Genomic DNA, 24,364 nt, shown 5'->3' on the forward strand with positions numbered 1-24,364 from the left:
GTAAGAATGACGTCTCTATTAATGGGTACTTTAAGAGTCAAATCTAGCCAATTATTTATTTAATCTGATTTTATAGAGGATTGCTTAGCAATAGTAGAAATGTGATATGTGTTCTGATACTTTCTTAATGCATAGTAAAATATAGACCAACATACTTGAACATATATATTAACTTCGTGGTTAAACATAATTAACTACGTAGACAGGCTATTTAAGCTCCTAATTGAGGAACGAAAGTCACCTTCACTTTTGTGTCGTTAGTAAAGACATCAATCACTTATTATCACCGTATATGCTCGCGTTCTTTGTCAAAAATAATAGATAAGTAGTAAGGAAGCTCACTATAACGAGTCTTAGAAAGAGTTTAAAGGTTATGTTTTGATATATCTGTATATATTTTTAGCCAACGCCTACGAATCTAAGGGATTTAAAAAAAAACCAATCTATGTAAGACAAGATGGACGCACATGACAATTAATTTCGCGCGTAAAAGTATTTTGTTCCCTAAATGATTTCTATTTCTAACAGCAAATTTACAAAGGAAACATACATTTAAAAGAAAATACGTATCTAATGATCTAATTTTGTGATAAAACTTAATAATTATAATTTTATACCATTTAAGTGTATGACAGTATTTTTTTTTAACTATAGACTATACTATTTTGTGCAATTTGTTATGTTAATTAAAAAATACATCTTGAACTTAGTAGGTTGTTTACGAAATAAAAACAAAATCAAGTTTGTAATAGAAATATGGAGACGAGAAATTACATAATTTTGCGCTTGTATAAGACTTATAAGGTCAAGTCTATGCGTTGTTTCGTATAGACACGATTATTGAACGATGGTAGGGAAGGAAGTGGTAGGGTTGTTAGTTTCGGTAGAGCGCGGTATGCGCACGCGCGGGTCAAATTAAATTCGATTTTTTATTGTGTTTGGATTGATTTATGTGTAAGTTTTATTTATTTTATTCTGCAAAACTTTGTGTTTTAACACTATTAATTGAATCACTATCACATAAGTGACGCTTGCTAGAATTTGATATAACAATAAATAATACATCTAAATATATAAAGAAAATAAAGAATGTGCATAATTAATTATTTAATAACTAAATACAATTGTCTATAAATGTGTATGGGCTTTATTGACTAATTATATTTTAATAATTTCCAAACACTTACAGTTAGGTAAAAGACAATAAAACTGCAGTGATAAAAACTCCGTTGCAATAATAACCTAGATTACTTAAAAAGCTGTTAAAGTTTCGTAAGAGTTTCCGATAAAGTGAATTTACCAACTTAGTGGACGTTAAAAAGTACTCTTAAACTACATTAAAACTTTGTATGTCCATTAAGATTTAAACCATATTTATTTAAAATATTTACATTTACATTAAAAACATAAAGTTATAAGCTCCATTCGATAACTTTAGGTTTCAATAATATTGGAGCTAGATTTTTTAAAGGATATTTTTGGCTAATTCAGACAAATAAACTAACCTTTTTTTGTCTTAATTTTAAGCCTATCTGGTAACGCGTGTGCAGGTAACGTATGTGCTAAGGATCTGTGATCTGTAAGAATTTTGCGTCACCTAGGATGTGAAACATCTCTGATAGATATTTTTGTAGTTCCAGCTGTTTCACCCCCCAGGTAGCTTTCATGCCATACTTCTAACGTCTTTTGCCTTATGTGACGTTTAATATATGACATGCGGAGGATTTCGGCCAGTTATCGAGTATATCGAAGCTATATTAAATCACGTTAAGTCCGGATTACAGAAGTGAAACCCGTAATAATTATATTTATTCATCATCTTTGGTTTGTTAAGGGTTTTGTCACATCAAGTTTTAAATGAGGTAGACGTTTTCTGTGTAATTTTAGAAAAATTACTATGCTTTACTATAAAAAAAAATACATTCCTTTTTATTTACACTCCGCTGAATTCTGCGACCCGAAAAGGGCCTTCGAAAGGAGTAACTATGAAAAAAAATCCTTTTAATTTATTTTTATTCATACAAATTATAGACTACTGGACTATAAGCCATATGCGTCAACCACTAAGCAAGAAAGACACCTTAAATAAAGGGAGCGTAATTTTTCTGTGTAACAAATTAGGTTTGCACATTAGTTAGGGTTGCCAGGAAGCGATTGCTTAATAGCAATTTATAATTCAGTTCTTGTGAATAAATAAATAATATAGAAATTTTGAGCTATAATCATTCGTTCCGATAAAGGCTTAGGAAAGAATTTCCAGAGAAACTCGTGGCGATGAAAAATGAATTTCTTATCCCATTATAATGTAATAAGAAAATTTGCAATCGGCAAACTAAAGGTTAGCTAATAAGCAATGAGCCAATTGAGACCTTTCATAATCTAGACTCGCAAGAAAACTTAGTGTCAATGATTACTTTTGAACGTACCTAATATTTTCTGCATTGTTATTGTGATAAATTGCTAAATCGTAACTGGCTGTTTTCATGTTTAACTATTTAGCTATTTAAATTAACAGATTTTTTCATTGTTATTGTCTGAATTTTTACACTTTCTAGATATGTTTTGCTATGATTAAATTAATAAAAAAATTGTTTTGCAGATGAAACGTTTAGATTGATTTTCATTATACTATTATTTAAAAAAATATGTCTTAGTTAAAAAAGTTGAGTTATTAAAAATAAAATATGTTTATTATGGAACATAAGATACAAGTATCACTTATTCCACGTCATTAAATTTAAATAAGTTGTCATCACTACTCATCGGCAAAGAAGACAGAGAATGTAGGCCGAGAGAAAAAGCCGGCGTAAAAAAATTGTCGGTATTATTTGAAAATCATCAAATAACACTTATTTTAAAACAAATATCGCAAATTAATTAGAAGTAGCCTGTGTTTCATCAGAAATGGTACCAATTATTATTATATTAGACAAAAAAGAGTTTAAGACAAGGTCGCGAACATAAAATTTGACAGAAAATTAAAAATAAATTTTGGATTACGTTCTAAGAAAACACCTTTTAAACGGATTGAAGCTATGTATTATTATTATAAACTTATAATTATTTACATAATTTTAAATTTATTTTTTCCGACGTTTCGCGTGCTTTACAGCGTGCGTGGTCACGGTGACATTGATTCAATCTGCTTAAAAAGTGTTTTCTTGATGATGAATGATATTGCATTTTGCAAGAGAGCAGTGTTGGCAAAGTGGCTTCAGCGTAAGTCTCTCTGCGGTCGTAGGTACGATCCCCGGCCGAGCACCAATGAACTTCCTGTCTATGACCGCATTTATCATTAGCTCGAACGGTGAAGGAAAACATCGTGAGGAACCCAGCTTGCCTTAGATCTTAAAAGTTGGCTTGGGTCAGTTACAGACGGCTGATCACCTTCTTGCCTTTTAGACAAATGATCATGAATCAGTTACAGAAATCTGTACTGCAATTGCACATTAGTATGAATATTGCACATTAGTATGACACCTTCAAACATAGCATAATTCGTCTCTAGAACCTTGAGTAATTGTACTTATTAGTTTCTTCCGATTTAATTTAGCCGTTATATTATGTGGCGTATAGACTGATTGCTAGGTATGTTAAAAGATATTATATTACATTGTACAGGTAACTTATCATATTAGTTATTCCTAAATTCACACTATACTAGTATATATTGTTTTATTAAGACATTTAAATAAATTATTAAGTTAGCCTTCTTGACTTCAAACTATTCCCCTTATATTGAGTAATTTTTATTTACTGGCAATACTATACATGACAGCGACGCTCTTACCGGCCAAGAAAAGTATGTGACACTGTAGTTCACTCAACATCCGTAGCGCTCACGCGACCTTGGGATCGCGCGGAAGTAATTATTGGAATCGGGCTATTGGAAGTTACAGTTAAGGGTCCAGTTTACAGTGACGGATATATATATATTTACAAGGTATACGCTGTGAGGTTAGCCTCTACAATCGAATATGTATATATAATAATTTTTAGGGTTGATTTTTTAGGGGACAAAATTATACACAAACTATTCAGTTTGCAGTCTCCACGATGGAGTGGGACGGAAATACATTATCTGCAAATACGATCTTTTCACTTATACAAAGTGTGAGCGTCGATTACTGGTTGTTGGGCGCACTAGCTGTTTTACTCTACAGTAAGGAAATTTACTACTCCGAATGTACAATATCCAGTGAGACGGGAAATTTCGGCAAAATTTGTTGCAGACAACAGTTCTATCTGTATCAAAAAACCGTCATGCAGAAATCTTTGTGATTTAATTTTTTTTTATATATGCAAACGGGCAGGAGACTCACCTGATGTTAAGAGATACCGCCGCCCATGGACACTCTCAATGCCAGATGGCTCGCGAGTGCGTTGCCGGCCTTTTAAGAAAAATATCTATGAAGTAGCAAGAAAAATTCGGTTCCCAAATGCCGCCCCAAAAATCTGCCGCCCTAGGCTACAGCCTATTCACGCTGCTGGTAAATCCGTCTGAAAAACAAATGCCTAACCTAATAAATATTAAGTTTATCAAAATATATATATATCATATAACGAAAGATTTAAATAACGTATTGCATTTTACTTTAAATTTTATTAATTAACCTGCGATTGGAAACCTGTATGAAATATTAACTGAGTCATATAGTGCATTTCCTGATAGTTAGTCGTAAGTTAAGTATTGTCTTTATAAGACTTCCTCGTTAAAGTAAAAGTTTGTGCATCGTTGCCGCCGTTTTACTATGATAGCGCAAGATAAAATTAATTACTCGAAGGAAGTAACAAATTATAATATGAAAGAAGCTTTCAAATGTTGATTAATAAATAATGTTTAATTTGCAAAATAGCTAGAAAATAAAAAATAATATGTTGTAATGCAATTAATGCTTGCCAAGGCTTCACTCGCGATAATTCATTCAAAGTGTGTGTAGGTCCTTACATATGAAATTGACGCTTTGTACTTTGACCTCAAATATATCCTCTTTGGTTAGGAATTCCAAATTCAATTTTTTACAGCTATTTACTCGTGCATTTGTTTTTCGAAAACCACGATTCATTTCATTTTCCCGTTTTTTTTCTTTGCGTCACTCTATGAAATGAAAAACATGGTAACTCAGCTACCTCGGCTCGAAGGATTAGTGATGTGTGTGGCGGCGGTGTTGCAAACTAAAACACAGTGTGCTTTTGGGTTCAACGTTTTCGTTCTGGAAATTTCGACGTGCAGAACATACCCCGTGGTAAAATCAAATACATTATCAAAGACATATTACAGTCCCGCGCAATTACGCTCGTTTGCCGCGTTGAATAATAATTGGTTCGGTATTTGGCACGTCTTAACTCATTACATAGATTAGGCATCAGCCTATAACAAATTAACTATAAGAAACGGAGAGCTTATTTTCTAATGCGTGGGGCAACTCAATAAAATATTTTCCGCTTTAAATTAGATTCGTGACTTGGGTTTATTTATATTAATGATAGACAATTGCTGAGCGCCTATCACCTGGTCACCTAATCTGCATTGGATAAGGCGAATATTTTTTTTTAAATAGGAAATTACGAATAATATGGTTGAAAGTGAAAATTTTTTGTTCTCCGTAATTGTCATGTAGATTAAGAACTTACACTGTAGAAAATGCATTTATTTTTTAAAGTTCACCACAATGCTATATCTGCAGTATGTTACAAGCTGTTCTTTCTATATATGACAATTTTAGTAAACATACATTAAAAAAAAACTTAACTTGATCATCCCACTACCGACTATATCCAAATCCAGATAAGAACTGTTTAATCCGTTATATTGGCGAAGAATTCGAATGAGAGGTTCCTGAAGGTTGGTTTTTGCAGACGGAATTTTGAATTTGAGAAATTCTGCTGATTTTAAAACTTGGGAATGAATAAGGGTCGACAATGTTAATGTTCTGTTCTGTATTTGACCGTTCAGTAATTTGTATAAGATGTGCATTATATTATGTGGTGTAAAATTAAAGCTTCATAAGCCTAGTGGGTGTAATAAAACAACAAAGTATCGGAACGCGCGCATGATTATCGGCGTCTCTTGATCAATTAAGCGACTCGATTTGTCGTTTTCTAACCGTGCATACTAAGATCACTGATATTGAAGTAATTGTTACGACTAGGAAGGTAAAGGAGACGCGGTATTGCATAATCTCGTTCTAGTACCCTAAGAAAAAGTAGGAAATCGATGTTTGTGCGCAAACTGGTTATATGATTACGTATTATTTACACATAACATAGTATTGGGGTTTCTGTAGAACTATGATAAACTTCAATGATATCATCGAGATATTAAAATGAACGTTTATCGGTCGAATTGGGGATTTCAGTAGAGCGGTGATTTCGCAAGTTGATTTCAAATTAAGAATCTTTTATATTTTTTCTTTTACATTTTATGTGCCAGTGTTTCCTGTTAACATTTTTCCAGTGTGTGTTAATAGTGTTCGTACTAGCTAAAATAGATAACGAAACTTTTTCGTATTTATATTATGAACAAATACAATCGGCAATCTCACGTTAAAAATTAACAAGTCTGGTAAAAAATCCATTTGAAAAAGGATTTTATATGAATTTTATAATGAAGTCTTATATTAATTACCTAAAAAAATTCGCAAGGATGGGACCTGGAGATAAAAACGTTTATGGTAATTTGAGTTGAGTTCAGGGCAGGATTTAGGGCAGGGCGACTAGGGCAGCTCCGGGGTCTCCATAAAAGAGGTCCACATGAAAGAAACTTCTTTTTTTTAATTCCGGCTAATGAACTAGTAAACAACTTTTCTTGTAATATATTGTTCGATTAATACTAACAGAATCTACTTTGTTTCACTATAACCCAAAACCTAAACCCAAAATAAGCCAGGGGCCTCCACTCCTTTGTTGCCCCGAAACCTCCAGACCTCTAAAGCCGGCCCTGGTTGAATTTGTCAGTAAATTGATGTTAAATCTTTCTTATTTTATTTGGATTTAATATTCAATTGGCAAATAAATGTGAAACTTGATTACAATTTTTGTGTAATTTTTCTTACAAGCCACCTGAAATAGCGTTTTATTATTATTTAACTTGTCTATGTATCTATAAATAATTATAACCTGTGGTATTATAACTTCTCTCGACTCAGACTTCTTCTTTCGTGATAAATTTCTTCCTCCACGTAGGTGATCAGCCTTCTGACACATGTCGATTTTACCCGTAAGACCATTACGGTTTCATCCCAATCATTCCATAGTACGAGCGAGTGTTCATTGTATTCATACAAAAAATCATTTTGGTGCTTTGAATTGAACTCAAAACTTAGATACTTTTAGAGGGTTGCCTTAGTAATAAAGTGTTAGTAGCTAAATAAATTACAAATAAATAGCTTCTTACAACAGAACTTTCGTAAAACAAGATTTTAAATATAATTAATTCTATAATTATATATTTACTAACAAGAACGAGATCTAGTCATTATAGATATTTCCAAATTGGTTTACGAAAGATATTAGGATATTTCATAAGCTGCTACATACAGTTTTGGTAAAACTTGGTACACCAGCTTCCCACTGTACTATTTCCGATAAGTCCGTCAAGAAAAGAGCGTAACAATTTTTAAAAGGCCGACAACGCATTCGAGTGCCCTCTGACATTGAGTGTCCATGCAGAAATTTCACTGAACATCCTGCCCGTTTGAACTCTGTTCTATAAAATAAAAATACATTCGTAACGATAAAAAAGTGTTTCATAAATAGTGATGAATTCACTTAAAGTAATTGGATTTGTCTTCAACAAGTTATCTGCACCGATGTTCTAGTAACACTACCAAGTATGAGAGGATTAAACCTCTCTCTGGCGCATAATATTGTCGTTATTATTGGCGCTTTTATGAGAATAGTTGCGTAAATCGTTTGTGCGAATTTTCCTTGAGATTGCAGGAGCAACGCGTGTTTTTGCTCGTTTTGAGATTTAATCTTTGCGCAACTTTACATACATATGTCATATTTATAAAATCAGTGGCGTAATTTTTAGGTATGGGCCTTAGTTTTCTGTATTTGTTTCATTATCATATGTCAATCTAATAGGCAAGTTGGTAATCCTTCTGTGCCGGACACACAACGTCGACTTTTTGGGGCTAAGGAAGGCCGGTTTTCTTGGCGAATGTTGAATGCGCACATAGAAAGAAAGGCTATTGGTGCACAGCCGAGAGTCGAAACTACGACCTTGGGGACGGGAGTCGCACGCTGAAGCCACTAAACCCACACTGCTCATGCAACTTTTCAAATGTATACCCGATAATTTAGTTTTACTGACAATATTTTTCTTATAAAGAACATGAAACCTGTTTATATTGAGGTTGTTTCTTTTTAAATTCTAGAACTTTATTAATATCTACGGTCTATACGTAGTGTGTTATCTATAGACATAGTTATAACTATGTCTATAGATAATAGTAATTTAAAAGATTTTACAGAGAGTAGTAAACAAAGTAACGTGAACTTGAAATCCGAACTTTTTCTTTAAGATATTTATGTTATATGTATCCTGTGGGTAACTTCGCAACGTACTAAAATTACCTCATACATTCACGTGGTGTATGAATATGAATACGTAACAGAAAGGTGTGTCAGTGTGTCGACGTTACGAGTTTGTTTACGATCGCGACCTTTCACAATTTTGACGAGTCATTTACTTAATCTTACCCCAGATTATTAATTACCAGTTATATGATATAGAGCACAGTTAGCGTAGTGGTTAGGCGTTTGCTACTCAAACATATAGTCGAGCTTCGAACTCCGGGGACTAATCATTTTGAGTGCGCAATTAACACATTGTTGTACGGTAATAGAAAACATTCGTGAAAACCGGCTTTAAGGCAGTCGAAGATAGGGCTAAGACACGTCTATGTAGACGTGTCTACGGTTATGTAACCGTATGCAGAAATATTACTTGTCAAACTTCGCGTCTGGATTATATTGTTTTTGGTATTACATAAAACTTTCTTGCTAATCTGTGGAACCAGAAAAAAGGTAATTGCAAAAACTTATTTGAGCATAATAATGTCGTATTATCTTTGGTTAACATAGCTTTTACACATTCAAAGCAATCAATTTTTCAACCGGATTAAAGCTATTTGCATTATTATAAACTAATAATTAATTTACATAATTTTAAATTAAAATTTTCCGACGTTTCTTATAAGATTATAAGTTTATAATAATACAAATAGCTTTAATCCGGTTGAAAAATTGTTTTCTTTCATAATAATGTCATCTGAACTACATGAAACGTCAATTAAACAGTGATGGACTGTTAAAAGAAATTAATTTCTAGTTTAGTTAGACTAAACTATACCTTAAAAAAATAGAAGCCCCAAATTGTAATAAACGACGTAATAATGTCAAACATTAGATAATTCATGATTACCTGTGTTTTATTTATATGTATGTTTGGTGACACCAGATTCGCAGTTTAACCTCATTTTCCATCATGTGCTATACTGGCCAAAAATAAAACAGATACAAAACCCGTCTTAGACCTATTTAAATTAACATTAACGTACCTAGCTACACTGTGTACATTGCTCGCACGCAAAAACAATAATTCATTAAAAGATGCTGCAATATTGTTGAAGTGTCATAATTGTATGACGAAAAAAGTTTATACCAGTTGTTAAGCATTTACACAGTGATCTTTATTAATTCAGTCAAAGATGAAGAAACTGATAAATCTCATGTAGTTTGCTTAATCGATGTTGCAATCCTGATGTATTTCGCAGGTCATAATCCATATCATAGTGTATTGAATATGTAGTGTTAATGTTTTAACTCTTTTATAAAGACGTTCTAGTAGATTCAATGCGCAATATAATGTTTAGGTATAAAAAGTATATGGAAATAAAATATAATTCTTTTGAAAATATTTAAAAAGCCAAAATTAATTGTAACTCCAAACCCACAAACATAGGTACGAATCTTAGAATAGTAGTCGATGAAGACTATGGTTACAGTAATCCAAACCAGTTGTTTTCTAATGTCTAACATATCATGATTTAGATTATATTATACTGTAAACAAAAGTAATATAAAAGTAAATTAATTTGACCGAATTAACTAAAAAACTCGGTAACGAAAACAATGTAAAATAAAATGGACTTATTTATCATGATAAAGGATTTAATATTAGTTTTATAATAGCTTTTTTAAAGTGTTTAAATCGAGTAATGTATTTATTTATAAACCAAAAGTAATTAAAAATGGTTCGTAAAATGTTTAATATTTAACTTTTGTAAATATATAAACAACGGAAAGTTTTGTGCCATGAGAGCTACCACCTCCTTTAATTAATTGTAATAGGTTTTTTAGTAATTATAAAAACCAGGATAAACGGCTTGTTGGTAGATGGAAGGAAATCATGCCTTCGCAACGTTAGGGTGAGGACGGGTAATGCGACTGCGGAAAAGTTTCTGCATCTGGCACAAGACACGCTTCAAGTGATTGACGGCATCTACATTAAAAAATTCATTAGTTCTTCAAAGAAGATCGATTATAGACAAACAAAAATTGTACAGGCACAGACTACATAATTTACATATTTGTTTTTTAGAGTATTGGGACAGTTTTAGACAGATTAAACATCCTGGTCAGTTATAGAATACTGACGGAAAATTACAATAAAAATAAAGAACCACTGCGTAAATACACGTTTTTTTGTATACAATGCAGTAATTGCTTGCATAAGTAGCTCAGGGTTGCTATAAAGGGACTTGTTAATTTAATAAAATTCATTCACGTATGTAAAAAGCCAATAAAAGTTACCTTGTGTATAATTTTAATAAAATGTCATTAAGAATTGTGTTGCCAGACCATGTAAGAGTATATATATACATGAGAATTTGGATTGTTATATCAAAAAATAAAATATGTATAGGCATAACAAAAAAAGGGCGTCTAATTAAAACATTTAAATATAGTATCGGTTATCAAAAATAAACTGTCTGAAAATTTTAAATTTAAAGTAAATCCTAAAATAAATAATCGTAAATTAGTCGGATTTAACTAGAAAGCGTCTGTATTAATTCGTTATTCATGTTGGCGCCAAAACTCTGTCGAAATTTTCAACGATGCAAAACGTCAAACTGTCACTTTCACTATATTATTTTTTTTTGCAGACGTCAGCCGAGGAAGTACAGCGGACAGTGTTATCTGTGTTGTGAATTAAGTGTTTAGTGATTTTAGTGCTTTGTGTTGGATATTAAAAATGGTGAGTTAGTTTTTTACGTTTTATGCGAATATTATTAAGTGCCGTAATTAATAAGTAACGTAATTGAAATTTCGTAAATTAAAAATAAGAACAAAAAAAATATTTAATATAATATTTATATTATTGTTTTATATTTAAATATAATATTAAAACAAGGAAAAGGTTTTACATTACACTAAAATTCATACAGATTAAATTGTGTCTTATATACCAAAGCTAAATTTTAATAATGTATAGTTTTAGTAAATTTAATGATTGATTAAACCATTTACGACGACATTCTTTACAACAACATACCAAATATTGACTAAAATCAAAGGTCCCGGCTGATTTCTGTTGTATTAGGCACTTAATAAAAACGACATCGGCTGTTACAACTATCGGTATATATATATATCATATACTATGAAATAATAATAAATTGAAATAATAGATTGACTGTATACTATGAAATAAGCGGATCTTGTATAACGAGAAAAATACATATAAAATACACCGCAATATGCTCTAAAGACCTTGTGGCTTTTTCGCTTGTGGGCGAAAAATAAGTAATAATAAAAATACAGTAAGTAAATTAAAAAAAAAATTCGACTACTTAGGAAAGCAGAGGATAGAAAATTAATTAAATGCCCACAATTTTCCTGCATTTAACATAACATTTATCTTTTGACAGTTAAGGAAAACGCTTTTATTCGTCAAAATCTTCACGTTTTCCTTAACGAAATATAAAATGACATTCTGTTTAAGTTGTAAAGTACCCATTGTAGTTTACTATGGATTTAATGAGCAATTGAGCAATTAATGTTAAGGAAATCGTTATTTGATATTGTTCTTTGTCAAGGATAGTACTTTGACACCGGTGTTTTTTATTGTTTACCGTCGATATCCTCCTTTGGTATCGCTGTACGAGCAAAACTGTGTATACGCAAGGAAATTTCCATATTTATTTATTAAAATTCATCACAATATATAATGCATTTTCTACAGTATATAATCTATCTATTCTCAAATACATAACAATTAACACACACAAATTTTAAATTTTAGTAGTAATTTCCTATTTCAAAATTCTTATTCTTTGATACAAATTCGCTAGGCCCTTAAGAACAGTTTTTTAACACTATTGAACACGGTCAGTGATAGACAAGAGCAGTCGAGAGCCTAGTGGCCTGAGCGTTCGATTCTCATTTCTGAGGTTCGAATCCCGGCGTTCCACTAATGGACATTTTCATAATATTAACACTCGCTCGTACGGTGAATAAACATTGTGAATTTAACATGCCTGCCATCTGCATGCCTTAGATGTAAAAGTCGATTGCGTCAGGCACAGAAGGCTGATCACCTACTAGCCTATTAGCCCTTAATAAAGACACTTACTGAATGCATTTTTGTATCGAATAGGTTGTGTAATTCCCGATGTAGGTTTAGCTGTATAATTTATTATGAGTTTACATAAATTCACTAAGATATAATGATAATAGTTGAAAAGGTCGTACAAACCGCACGTGGCAACACGTAACAAGGACGCTAGAAAACATCAAACTAAATGTAAAATTATAATAATAATAAATTAAAAATAAATATTCTATTACGTAAGAATGTTTAGTTTTTATTATGTCTAATTTAAATAATGTATAAATAAATAAAATTACATAACACTAGTTTTGATACAGAATGAAAAGATATTCTTGTACCTCACGCAATAATAGCATTTACTGACCTAATAATAAAGTGTTTTTTCCCATGTTTTTTCCAATAAGCGAAAGTGTATCTTGTAATTACTCTCACTATCTAGACTGCTATGCTCGAGATTGGAACAATGTCTTATATTATTGTTCTTACTACACGCATTTATATATATCTTGAGGTTGGTTTTGAAAAAAACACATTATTCACATTTTTATATTACTATGACCCGGTAAACTTGGTATCACCTACATATTGTATTACAAATTCAACATTTAAAAACAGACCAAAGATATTCGACCTCATACTACAGCTATGAAAAACAAATTTTTGAGGGCATCATAAAGCAAAGCTAGTCAATTTTTATTGGAAATTTCATTTGTAGTTTTTAGTATTTTTCGTTACTATTATTATTATTATTCCATTTTTGAAACCTTCCCTGAACTTCCACAAACATATCAAAATCATAATTAGCGTAATCGGTCCAGCTATTCTCGAGTTTTAGCGACTCACGAACAGCATTTCATTTTATATAGTATATACAAGTACTACTAATAAGAGGCTTATTCTCTAGTATTATTCTTTAATGGATGACTTTGAGTATGTCATTTCTCACCGTATATTAAATTATGGGCAAAATATTAACATAACTTAAATAATTTTGTTTAAAATTAAAAATTTCTTTTCGTACATGTGAAGTTTACATAAAAATTGTTTGACTACACAACAGTGATTTTATAAGTCTGTAATTTATAACATTTTTCTCGTATTCTTTGTAGATTTGTTTTATTTTATTGCCGAATCAGAAAATATAATTTTATTTCTATGTACGGTAATCAACTAACTAATATGTTTCATTATCGTTAGTAAGTCAATATTAAATGCAACTTTTAGCATTAAAAAAGGACCAGACGCGCCACAACCTCCTCCTCCAGAGAGTCCTCTAGCTACTGATAATTTTAAGAATTACAGGTTTAAACATTTGGTATTGTAACCATATAGGACTAACCTTGTGTACCATAAAATTATGTAAATGAAAATGACACATTTTAATGCTTTATAATTATATACAGAATATAAAGGTAATTAAATTGTATATTTATTTGTAATAAATACACTGAAATCGTTGACCCAATTTTTATGAAATTTACAATATAGTTTCTTGTTTCGATGATATTTAGCTATGAGATTTTGTCTATGAAAGTAAAGGATGTTATTTCACCCGATTGATAGGAGATCACCATATCAGTGGAGATTCTCTTATTATCTTAACCTACCTAGTAGTAATTTTTCTCTTTAATCGGCAGCTCATGTCCCATCGCCGTGGTCAGCAACAAAACATCTAGATATCTGCTATCATCTACTATCTGTTTCCACCGGTTTCTGACGAGCGTCTCTCTTATGACAGTGTACAGTTTTGTGGACGATGAGTATTTCACTTGATCGGTCCATCTGGTTGGTGAACGGCCATCTTTTGCCTTCTGTGTTACCAACCACAATCAGTTTATCCAAGTTCTCATCGCTTCTGCGCATAGTATATGTTTAGTATTAATACAAACAGCTAAAAATTCACAAAAGTAACATAAAAACAAATTTAAAAAGTTTGGTCCCTGTGTAACTTTAACGCTGGAAGCATTTACTTACTGTATTACGATACTTATACGTTGAGCGAGGAAAGCACAAGCTCTGGGGTTACAGGTACTATGTACCATATATCGCCTATACACTTGAACGCCACGACCCAAGAGTCTTTACTCCAAAGGGAATAAAATCAGAGTTGGAGCAAAGACTCTTATTTGAACCGTTGATTATTTTCCACCTGCTCTGCGGCCACCGCAGATTTCTGATTTAATATCTTTCTTAAACATATATTTAGGTATATCATTATATATTGATTCCTTTGTAGCAAAGACTGTTGCTAAAAATAATATTGTTAAAATATGAATGTAACGTATATACAATTTGGAAAAAAACGATTTCAAAGTCGGTAGGAAGTAGTGATTTCCTGAAATTTAAATGAATTAAATTGAAGGCGTTTGACTTTTTACGATTAAAGTTCAAATGTGAATGACATAAATGTTATTGTAATGTCATAGCAAAAATTCTCATTGTGTGTTAATACAATCTTTAAACTCTAATCGGAAATGTAAATACAACATAAGGTGATAATTAAACAACATATTATATTTTGACATATGGGAGACACGCGTTTCTGAATACCACCTTAGGGCAATTGTCCGATTTCTGGCATCTATGGATGACGCGACCATATCAACGTATACGGATGTATAGAATATGATATAACTGTAAGTAAAATAAACAACTGCTGATTTGTATGTGATATTTCTTACGCAGACTTTAGCACAAAAGTGTACAAGTTATTCTATTTACATTCTTACCTATGAAAGTTTTATCAGTTTTCTCGCTTCACTGAGACATCATGAAACATCGTTATCTAGCCTTTTTTTTTTTTTTTTTTTTTATAAAATAGGGGGCAAACGGGCAGGAGGCTCACCTGATGTTAAGTGATACCGCCGCCCATGGACACTCTCAATGCCAGAGGGCTCGCGAGTGCGTTGCCGGCCTTTTAAGAATTTGTACGCTCTTTTCTTGAAGGACCCTAAGTCGAATTGGTTCGGAAATACTTCAGTGGGCAGCTGGTTCCACATAGCGGTGGTGCGCGGCAAAAATTGCCTTGAGAAACGCTCAGTCGTGGAACGTCGGACGTCGAGGTGATACGGGTGGAATTTTGTATTTTGCCTCGACGTCCGATGCTGAAACTCAGCTGCAGGTATTAATCCGAACAACTCCTCTGAACACTCTCCATGGTAAATGCGGTAGAAGATGCAGAGTGACCCCACATCTCTACGCAACGCCAAAGGATCGAGCCGCTCGGAGAGGGATTGGTCATCGACGATTCGAACCGCTCTTCGTTGGATACGGTCAAGTGGAAGGAGCTGGTACTGGGGAGCCCCCGCCCAGAGGTGAGAACAGTATTCCATGTGGGGCCGTATTTGCGCTTTATAGAGTTGCAAGCGGTGGCCCGGAGTGAAGTACCGTCTCGCCTTGCTGAGCACACCAAGCTTTTTGGAGGCTAATTTAGCCTTTCCCTCCAAATGACCGCGAAACTGAACGTCGTTCGATATGTCAACGCCAAGTATTCCGATGCTGGCTGTGGCTTCAAGAAGAGTGTTTTCGAAAAGAGGAGTAGCGACAAAGGGTATTTTTTTCGCGGAAAACGCGCAAACTTGTGTCTTCTTGGGGTTAAATTGGACTAGGTTTAGTCTACCCCAGTCCGAGACTCCACGTAAAAGAGTTTCGACTTCAGACACAAGTTTGTTCCGGTACTCATCGACAACTGCCCGAGAAATACCTGCCCGGCCAGTGTAAAGAGTATCCCCAGTGCTGTCGTCCGCATAGCCATGAATGTTGCTAAGTTGCAACATGTCATTGATATGCAGAAGAAACAGGATCGGGGACAGAACACAGCCTTGTGGGACCCCAGCATTCACGGGTTTAAGGTCGGAACATGCTCCGTCGACGACGACCTTGATGCTCCGATCGGCTAGAAAGCTGGAGATCCAGTCGCATAATTTCTCAGGAAGCCCGTAGGCTGGTAGCTTCGAGAGCAGTGCTTTGTGCCACACCCGATCGAAGGCTTTCGCTATGTCCAAACTAACCGCTAGTGCCTCCCCCTTGGACTCAATTGCCTCTGCCCATCTATGAGTAAGGTATACTAGAAGGTCACCAGCTGAACGACCACGACGAAAGCCGTACTGATAATCGCTAATCAGCTGGTGGCCCTCTAGATAACTCAAGAGCTGGCCATTAATAATGGATTCCATTATTTTGGAGAACAAGGAGGTTATTGCGATTGGGCGATAGTTGGATGGATCAGTGCGATCGCCTTTTTTAGGGATCGGATGTATCGAAGCGGTCTTCCAGCACTTCGGGACAGTGCCGAGCGAGTACAGGTACCGGAAAAGGCGCATCAGGACCGGAGCCAACTCAGGAGCACATGTACGCAGCACAATTGGAGGGATACCATCCGGCCCGCTCGACTTATGAATGTCCAAGGAAGATAGTGCTCTGCGAACAGCACGTTGCTGGAATGTGATTTCCGGCATTGAGTTATCACACCGCGAAATCGCCGGTGGTGATCTCCCCCGGTCATCCAAAGTCGAGTTGGACGCAAAGAGACAGCCCAAGAGGTCGGCCTTCTCCTTCGCAGTGTGGGCGAGCGAGTCATCCTCTCTGTGCAGCGGTGGTATCGATGGCTGACAAAAATTCCCTTGTACAGCTTTGGCGAGAGACCAGAAGGCTCGGGTCCCAGAAGGGAGTTGGGCCAATCTCTCGCCAATTCTGGCGATGTGCTCTGACTTTTCCTTAGCGATTTCCCGTTTGAAGGACCTGGAGGCTGAGTTATATGCTTTTTTATGTTCGCTGGTATTGGCATCACGAGATATCGCCGCTTCCGCCCATGCATTAAAGCATTCTCGCTTTCGACGCGATGCCGCCTTGCAAGAACGCTTAAACCAGGGCTGTGACCTGCCACCGATCGGCACCGCAGAGAATGGAATAAAAAGTTCCATGCCCTGCAGAACCACTTCGGCGACAGAGGCAGCGACGGAATCTGGAGCTTCCGACGAAAAGCACATAGGCCCCCAAGGGTAGGACGCAAAGAAAGACCGCATCCCATCCCAATCTGCTGACCGATAGTGCCAAATACGACGACAACCCGAAAAACGGGGCCGAGGAGGGCGCGTAGTAGGCACAGTACTCCGGACCACACAATGATCCGATGAACCCAATGGCGGGTCAACAGAGACTTGATAGGTCTCCGGATGTGAGGTCAGCAGAAGGTCCAACAAAGAGGGTTTATGACCATCCACATCTGGTATTCGCGTAATCGCAGGGACCATTTGTGACAGGTCGTAAGCTAAAGCAAAGTCGTGAAAGGATCTTCCCGCGTGATCGGTGGTTTCCGAACCGAGCCAATCGGCATGGTGAGCGTTAAAATCGCCAAGTATCACGATTTCAGCGGTAGGAACCCCTTCGAGCAGGGAATCTGTAGCCATTTGGATGTGCTCAATGAGTCGCTCAGTTTCGGTATTTCCGCTATGGGACCTATACAGGCATGCGTAGAATCGCGGATGGTCATCGCAGTCTACGCGCAGCCAGAGGCTAGATAGGTCCCTTCCTTCAAGCGACCCGAGGCGACGAGAACAGATATCCTCTCTGACGTACACGCAAACTCCCGCCCGCGGCACAAATGAATGTTCCAATTTGTACCCCGGGTAGGAGAGGTAGGAAGTATCAGCCGGGAAGGATATCTGAGTCTCAGTAAGGAAGAATAAGGCCGGCTTCGCAGTTTCGAGGTGAAAGTGAACCGCGTTAAGATTAGAGTTGAGCCCCCTAACATTGGTAAAGTCCACTGAGAGCGTGGAAGGGGATGCCTTCGGTAAATTCTTCCGTTTGCCCCGAGATCGAAACTTATAGTTTTTTGAGCAGTTTTTGCCCACCCCAGAATACGAAGGGCAGCCTGTGTTACTTACCAGCCTAACTTTAGACTAATAAGTAATTTAAGTCTGACCTTACTAAGAAGGATATTTAGCATAAGAAAGTGTTCAATAAAACTATATTCTTTATCAAGGGGAAAACACTGTTCTTGTGTAGTATTTATTTTCACCTACAGTGGTAGGTGAAAATTTAGCACTTAACTAACGTGGACTAACACTAATTCAATCTTCTCGCTAAGCCCATGGTGTCAAGAAGTTGAATAGCTTTGAGAATCGAGAATTCACGTGATGGTTTCCAAAGACAAAGTTATTTCATTTTTTATATCTATGCATCCATATCCATATGATAAAAAATAAAAAAAGTAAAAAATCAATGGCACTACAACCTTTTAGGTCTGGGCCTCTGATTTCTGTTTTTGTTTCATGATCGTTTGTGAATTGTACACTGGCAAGTAGGTGATCAGCCTTCTGTGCCTGGCACACACCGTCGACTTTTTGGGTCTAAGGCAAACCGATTTCCTCACGATATTTTCCTTCACCGTTCGAGCTAATGTTAAATGCGCACATAGAAAGAAAATCCATTGGTGCACAGACGGGTATCGAAGCTACGATCTCAGGGATGAGAGTCGCACGCTGAAGCCACTAGGCTAACACTGCCCTGATCCATATCATAAGGCAGATATAAACACCTTCCAGCCTATACCTCTCCATAAAATTAAGTCATTCTATTTAAAAAAAGTGTAAGAGTCTTTGACATGATAATACCTCTAAGTAAAAAAATAACAATTTGAAAGACTTTATTTGAGCTTATGTACACCAAAAATCATAGTAAATATTAACTACGTACACAAAAATCGGAATTCCCGGCAATGTTGTTCAGCGAGTAACCGGTTGGAGGTTTACGACAGTCAGTGTTTGGACTTATAACCTTAATTTTATCTGTGCGTTTCAAGTGACAGTTGGCAGCGTCAAGTTTATTGTTTGGTGGCTTCTAATTGTCAATAAACCTTAAAATAATACTCAAAATACAATTCGAATATTTAAAATAGGAATGTGATTCAAAATTAAATTTAACTAAATATAATAAAGTCTTTCATAATTGATATTTTATCCTGATATTGGTATATTTACCAAAAAACTTGTACAACTCAAAACACCCAAATAGCGATAAAATATGAAATATTTTACAAATTCATATTGATATATGAAATTTGACCAGATCTGGGAAATGTTTTTCGACCTCTTACATTTAAAAAAGTTATTTCTTGTGAATTTATGTATGCTTAAATGTGTTGGAGAAAAATTCGTAATTTATAGTAAATTTGTAAAGAAATCGCGAAGTCGTGTAACTTGTAACGGTGACGGAAAAGAAAGGTAAACACATCGCTACGCCATATGTTATCTTTTCCTAATAACAATTGCGTTATATAACATAACGTAACACATTATGCTATGCTTTTATAGTTGATTACGAAAACAAAAATGATATACCGCTTCTAGGGTTACCGAAGAAGTTAATTGTTTTAATTATTAAACACGATCTTCGATGTTTTTGACGTAAAAATGTGATAACGTTACTATTACAGTCAAACTCTGTTTTAACGACATCGAAGGGACTACTAATATTTGGTCGTAAAAACCGATAGTCGTAACAGCCGAAGACGTTGTTATTAAGTACCTAACACTTTTACCCGCCGGGAGCTTTGATTTTGGTCAATATCACCGGTATGTTCTAAACGATGTCGTCATAAACGGTTTTGACTGTATTAGTGCAAAATTTTCATTCGTTATAAATGAAAAGTAAAAAACATATTTTTTATTTAACAACGTTTTTTTGTATTTATCGCGCATTTTCACCTGTGGTCCGTTCTTGATGGTTAATGATTCAACGTTCGGCTCATCCGAAACGTCTAATTGACAGTTTTGAAATCAATTTTTCAGGATATTAGTTAAATGTCTAAAGGCCTTGAACTCACGCCACCACAGTGCAGTTAAACATTATTATTTTATCAAACTTACACGAGAGTAGAAAGCACAACATTCAAATACTATTATACAATAACTATAAACATCTAATATACGTATGTTCAAATTAATAAAATTAATGTTCATTTTCTTGGATTACACTAGAAGCAGTGCTAGACTACACGAGGCGTTTGAAAGTGCTTCTTTTAATAGAAATTTGACAATTGATAAAGGTGACCAACAACAATAACGTTTTTTTTTAAGAATATGGGGGCAAACAAGCCTACAGGATGCCCAATAAGGGCAGTTATCGTCTATAGACACCCATTTATAGTTGGTGAGTTGCCGGCCGTTATATAAAACTATAGCTAATATAAAGATATCATATTATAAATATATTCCAACAGTCTGTGAATAGGTTAATTTAATTTCTGGTGTCTGCCATCACAAAAGCATATCTTAGAAATTCCAACCTATTATAATATTCAAATGATATCAAAACAACGATTTAAATCAAAATGCCTAAAATAATAAAGCTATGAAATCAAATCCCGATTTCAGCTGATAAAATATTGTATATAAACGGATTACACAAATGAAATTCTTATTATTAAAGAATTCCCTACGATATTCTGATTAAAGGTTTTGTTATTGTTGACTTACATGTTGGCGTCAGTTTTTATAAATAACCTTGATAATGTGTTTAAAAATAAACGTAGTAGTGTACTGCATCGGTGACTTATTAATATATTTAATTAAATATTTAGTTCTTGATTAATTCCCGGTATTCGTTTTGAGTAGGTAATGACTGGGTAAAGGTTGGTCATGAAATTCTAAATCTTTAAAAGTAGAATAATTGCAGAATTACTTTGCCATAGATTACGCATAAAACATGAGCAAAAATTTGTGTCAGTGTTGTGTTTAAAATAATATACTTTTACAGTCTGAGCGCGTATATACACTTCCAGGCATAATTGCATCCGACTTGAAGGACCAAAATGTTCGGTTGACCCAGGCAATTATGATGGTTGGGATTCTTTAAATAATAGAGGATATAATTTTTACTATTCATTAATTAGTCACTCGTAGTATAAATACATATAATTAAATGCTAATTTCTATGAAACGAATGCTAAATTAATGTAATGTAATGTTGAAGAGAGTGCCTGCGTATATAAGTATAGTCAGCTATACTGTCGGTGCGTAACTCCGATTTAGGAAATCGTCACGCGTATAAAACTAAGAAAACCTGAGAGTCTTGGCTCGTACAATACTAATATTAAAACGTAGAAACAAACGAACGTTACTATTCTCTACTAGACCTTTCAAAGTCAAAATCATTTATTAATATAGGTAACAAAATGTACACTTATGAACGTCAAAAAAGAAAAACATGAATATTTTCTTCTTTATATTTTTACTTTATGTTATTTCCTTGGAGGCCTCCGACTAGCTTTTATTGAGTTAAAAGTCAAGTTACACATCTTCCTGATTGCGTGATTGTGAGTATACCTGTTCTATGAAACAACTTTAACGGACTTCATTGCAATTAATTAGATAATAATTAGTATTTAAAATCAGTACAGTAACATTTACTTAACCATTTGATTTTAACTTGTATATATCTTTACTTTAATACCGCACTCAATACAATGATGTTGAACTCAACTCCGCATACGGACTCGCCTGTCTACACCATGCAGTCAACGAATTATATCATAATCAGGCCATATAATGCGCAAAAAAGATGAGAACTTGGTGACACTGATCGTGGTTGGTAACACAGAAGGCAAAAGATCGCGTAGCTCTTCACCAACCAAATGGACTGATCAAGTTAAACACTCATAGTCCTCAAAACTGTGATAAGAGCGGCGCTGGACAGAAACCTGTGGTAACAGTGTCCGCTCTAGATGTTTCATTGCGGTCACGACGCTCAGACAACAGTGAAGACAGAGGGAGAGACATTAATATAGTTTTTTTCAGTGATTTGACTTAGTGATAACGAATTATACCAATCTGCACTATGTACGAATTTGGAGCTTCATGGATGCCCCTACTTATGGTAAAAATCAAAAATCCCTCTGGAGACTGAGTGAAAAAATTATTTTGTTAATTTTCTTGATATTTGCGCTTTATATTTTTTTGCATATAGATACAGTCAAACAATTTAAAAAATAGTTTTTGTGTTCTTTTACTCTTTGTTTTCTTATCGCTTTCGTTCGTTTTTGATAATTTCATACAGACGCGAATTCTGGTCCTTATTACATGCATTCTTGTAAAAAAATATTCAATTCCTGGACCAATTGGACGCGCAGAGTTTTCCTCAAGATTTTTATTACATATTATTGAGTCTCGTGTTTCATTGTATGGATTTACACGTGACGAATTTAGCGGTGGTCGTCCCAACATGGCGATAATGTCCTCTATTGTATTGTATCACGCGCATCTATTCTTATGCTAATCTGTGTTTACAAACAATAAATAGTTGTATCACAAGTATTTCTATATGTGCAACGCAGAAGTTCCCGTTTGTGTGTAAGAATGTACATATTCTTATATGTATACTTATATTCTTAACAAAATAGCGATCGATATATTGTATGTACAGCATTTTGTTTAATCTATGGATTGCGCTTGGTCACGTGACACTTCTAAAATTATTTGTAGCCTGAAATGTTTTGTCTAGTAACCCTGATAGTAAATATTTATTTTTCTTACTTAGTGATTACGATTAATGTATGGGGGTAGATATTGTCATCTAGAATTAAAGTATATATTCACAGCAAAGTTGTCAAATAGGTTATCGTGTGTATTATCTGTTTTAATTGCGTTTATGAAACTCATTTTCCTACAAGGCCATATAGTGAATGTTATCAAAAATAATTGTACAAAAACAATTTGCGGTTTTGTTGGTTTGTAGATAATACTGGTATTATAAAATGTAAAAGACACTGTTGAAAACAACTGAGTCATATGACAGGAATTAAGGACATTTATTTCTTTACGACAAATATCGACGACATTTCGCAATAAAAAACAATCGAACATATATAATATATAATAACTGACAAATATAATAAATATTAAACAGGAGAAAAATTAAAATAGAAGAAGACAAAGAATGTAAAGAAGCTGTTTCTGGGTTGTATATCATAAAGAATAAAAAACCACAATTTATGAACATCTATTCAAGTGATTCAAGGTGATTTTCAGGACAGTCGTTGTTGGCTTAGTAAAAATCACAACATTATATTATTTTATAAAATACCAGTCTTCAGCCTTTTCGTAAAGACCTTCAACTACACAATGTCTTCGGGGTTGCAATGTTCCCAAAATGTTTCCGTATGTTTCCTTTCTCGGGGTTAACAACTTTCTGAGACCTTGATAGCACTCGGAATTAATTTGGGGTCATTTAACAAGATTGTTAATTTCAAATAACGTACGGTTGTATCATGTATATAAAATATGTATCATTTATTTTATTACTTATAGTACATAATATAAAGCTAACATAACATTACATTTTCATTTTATAACCCCGCTATAATTAAAATTCACGAATAAAATTTTAGATTCATATTAAATCTTTAAAAGCGTGGTATATTTTATGAAAATTTTGTTAGTATTCGTAAAAACATTAAATACAATGACCCTTTCCCACGGCACTGAATAAACTTGACCGTTTGTTGTCATCATACAGATATTTCTTATTTTATTACTAAAAAATATGTGAAATGTGTGTACTAGGTTTTTGTTAGTAAGTACTGCCGTAAATTTGTTATATAACCACAATGATTTACAAAATTTCTTTTAAAATTTTGGAACACACACTATTAGCTGTAAATAATATTTAAAGTTAAAAATCTCGTACAGTGATATCTCTATATATAAAATTATCGTGTCACAATGTTAGTTCCCATACTCCGAA

The 24,364-nt window shown here is 34.3% G+C and overlaps 1 protein-coding gene across 2 annotated transcripts in view; it reads left to right on the plus strand.

Moving 5' to 3' along the window:
* Nucleotides 1-877: 877 nt before the first annotated feature.
* LOC123711588 (UDP-glucosyltransferase 2) overlaps nt 878-24,364 on the plus strand; it is a 29,201-nt gene continuing 5,714 nt past the window's right edge. The window contains exons 1-2 of one of the 2 annotated variants that reach the window (XM_045664201.1): nt 878-954; nt 11,175-11,266. In XM_045664201.1, coding sequence (XP_045520157.1) covers nt 11,264-11,266 — 3 coding nt within the window. In that variant the 5' untranslated portion in view covers nt 878-954; nt 11,175-11,263. Of the gene's footprint in view, nt 955-11,174; nt 11,267-15,090; nt 15,259-24,364 lie in introns of those variants that run through there. The other variant, XM_045664209.1, reaches the window with a different exon arrangement.

This window comes from Pieris brassicae, chromosome 1, assembly GCF_905147105.1.
Source record: "Pieris brassicae chromosome 1, ilPieBrab1.1, whole genome shotgun sequence".
Lineage (NCBI taxonomy): Eukaryota > Metazoa > Arthropoda > Insecta > Lepidoptera > Pieridae > Pieris > Pieris brassicae.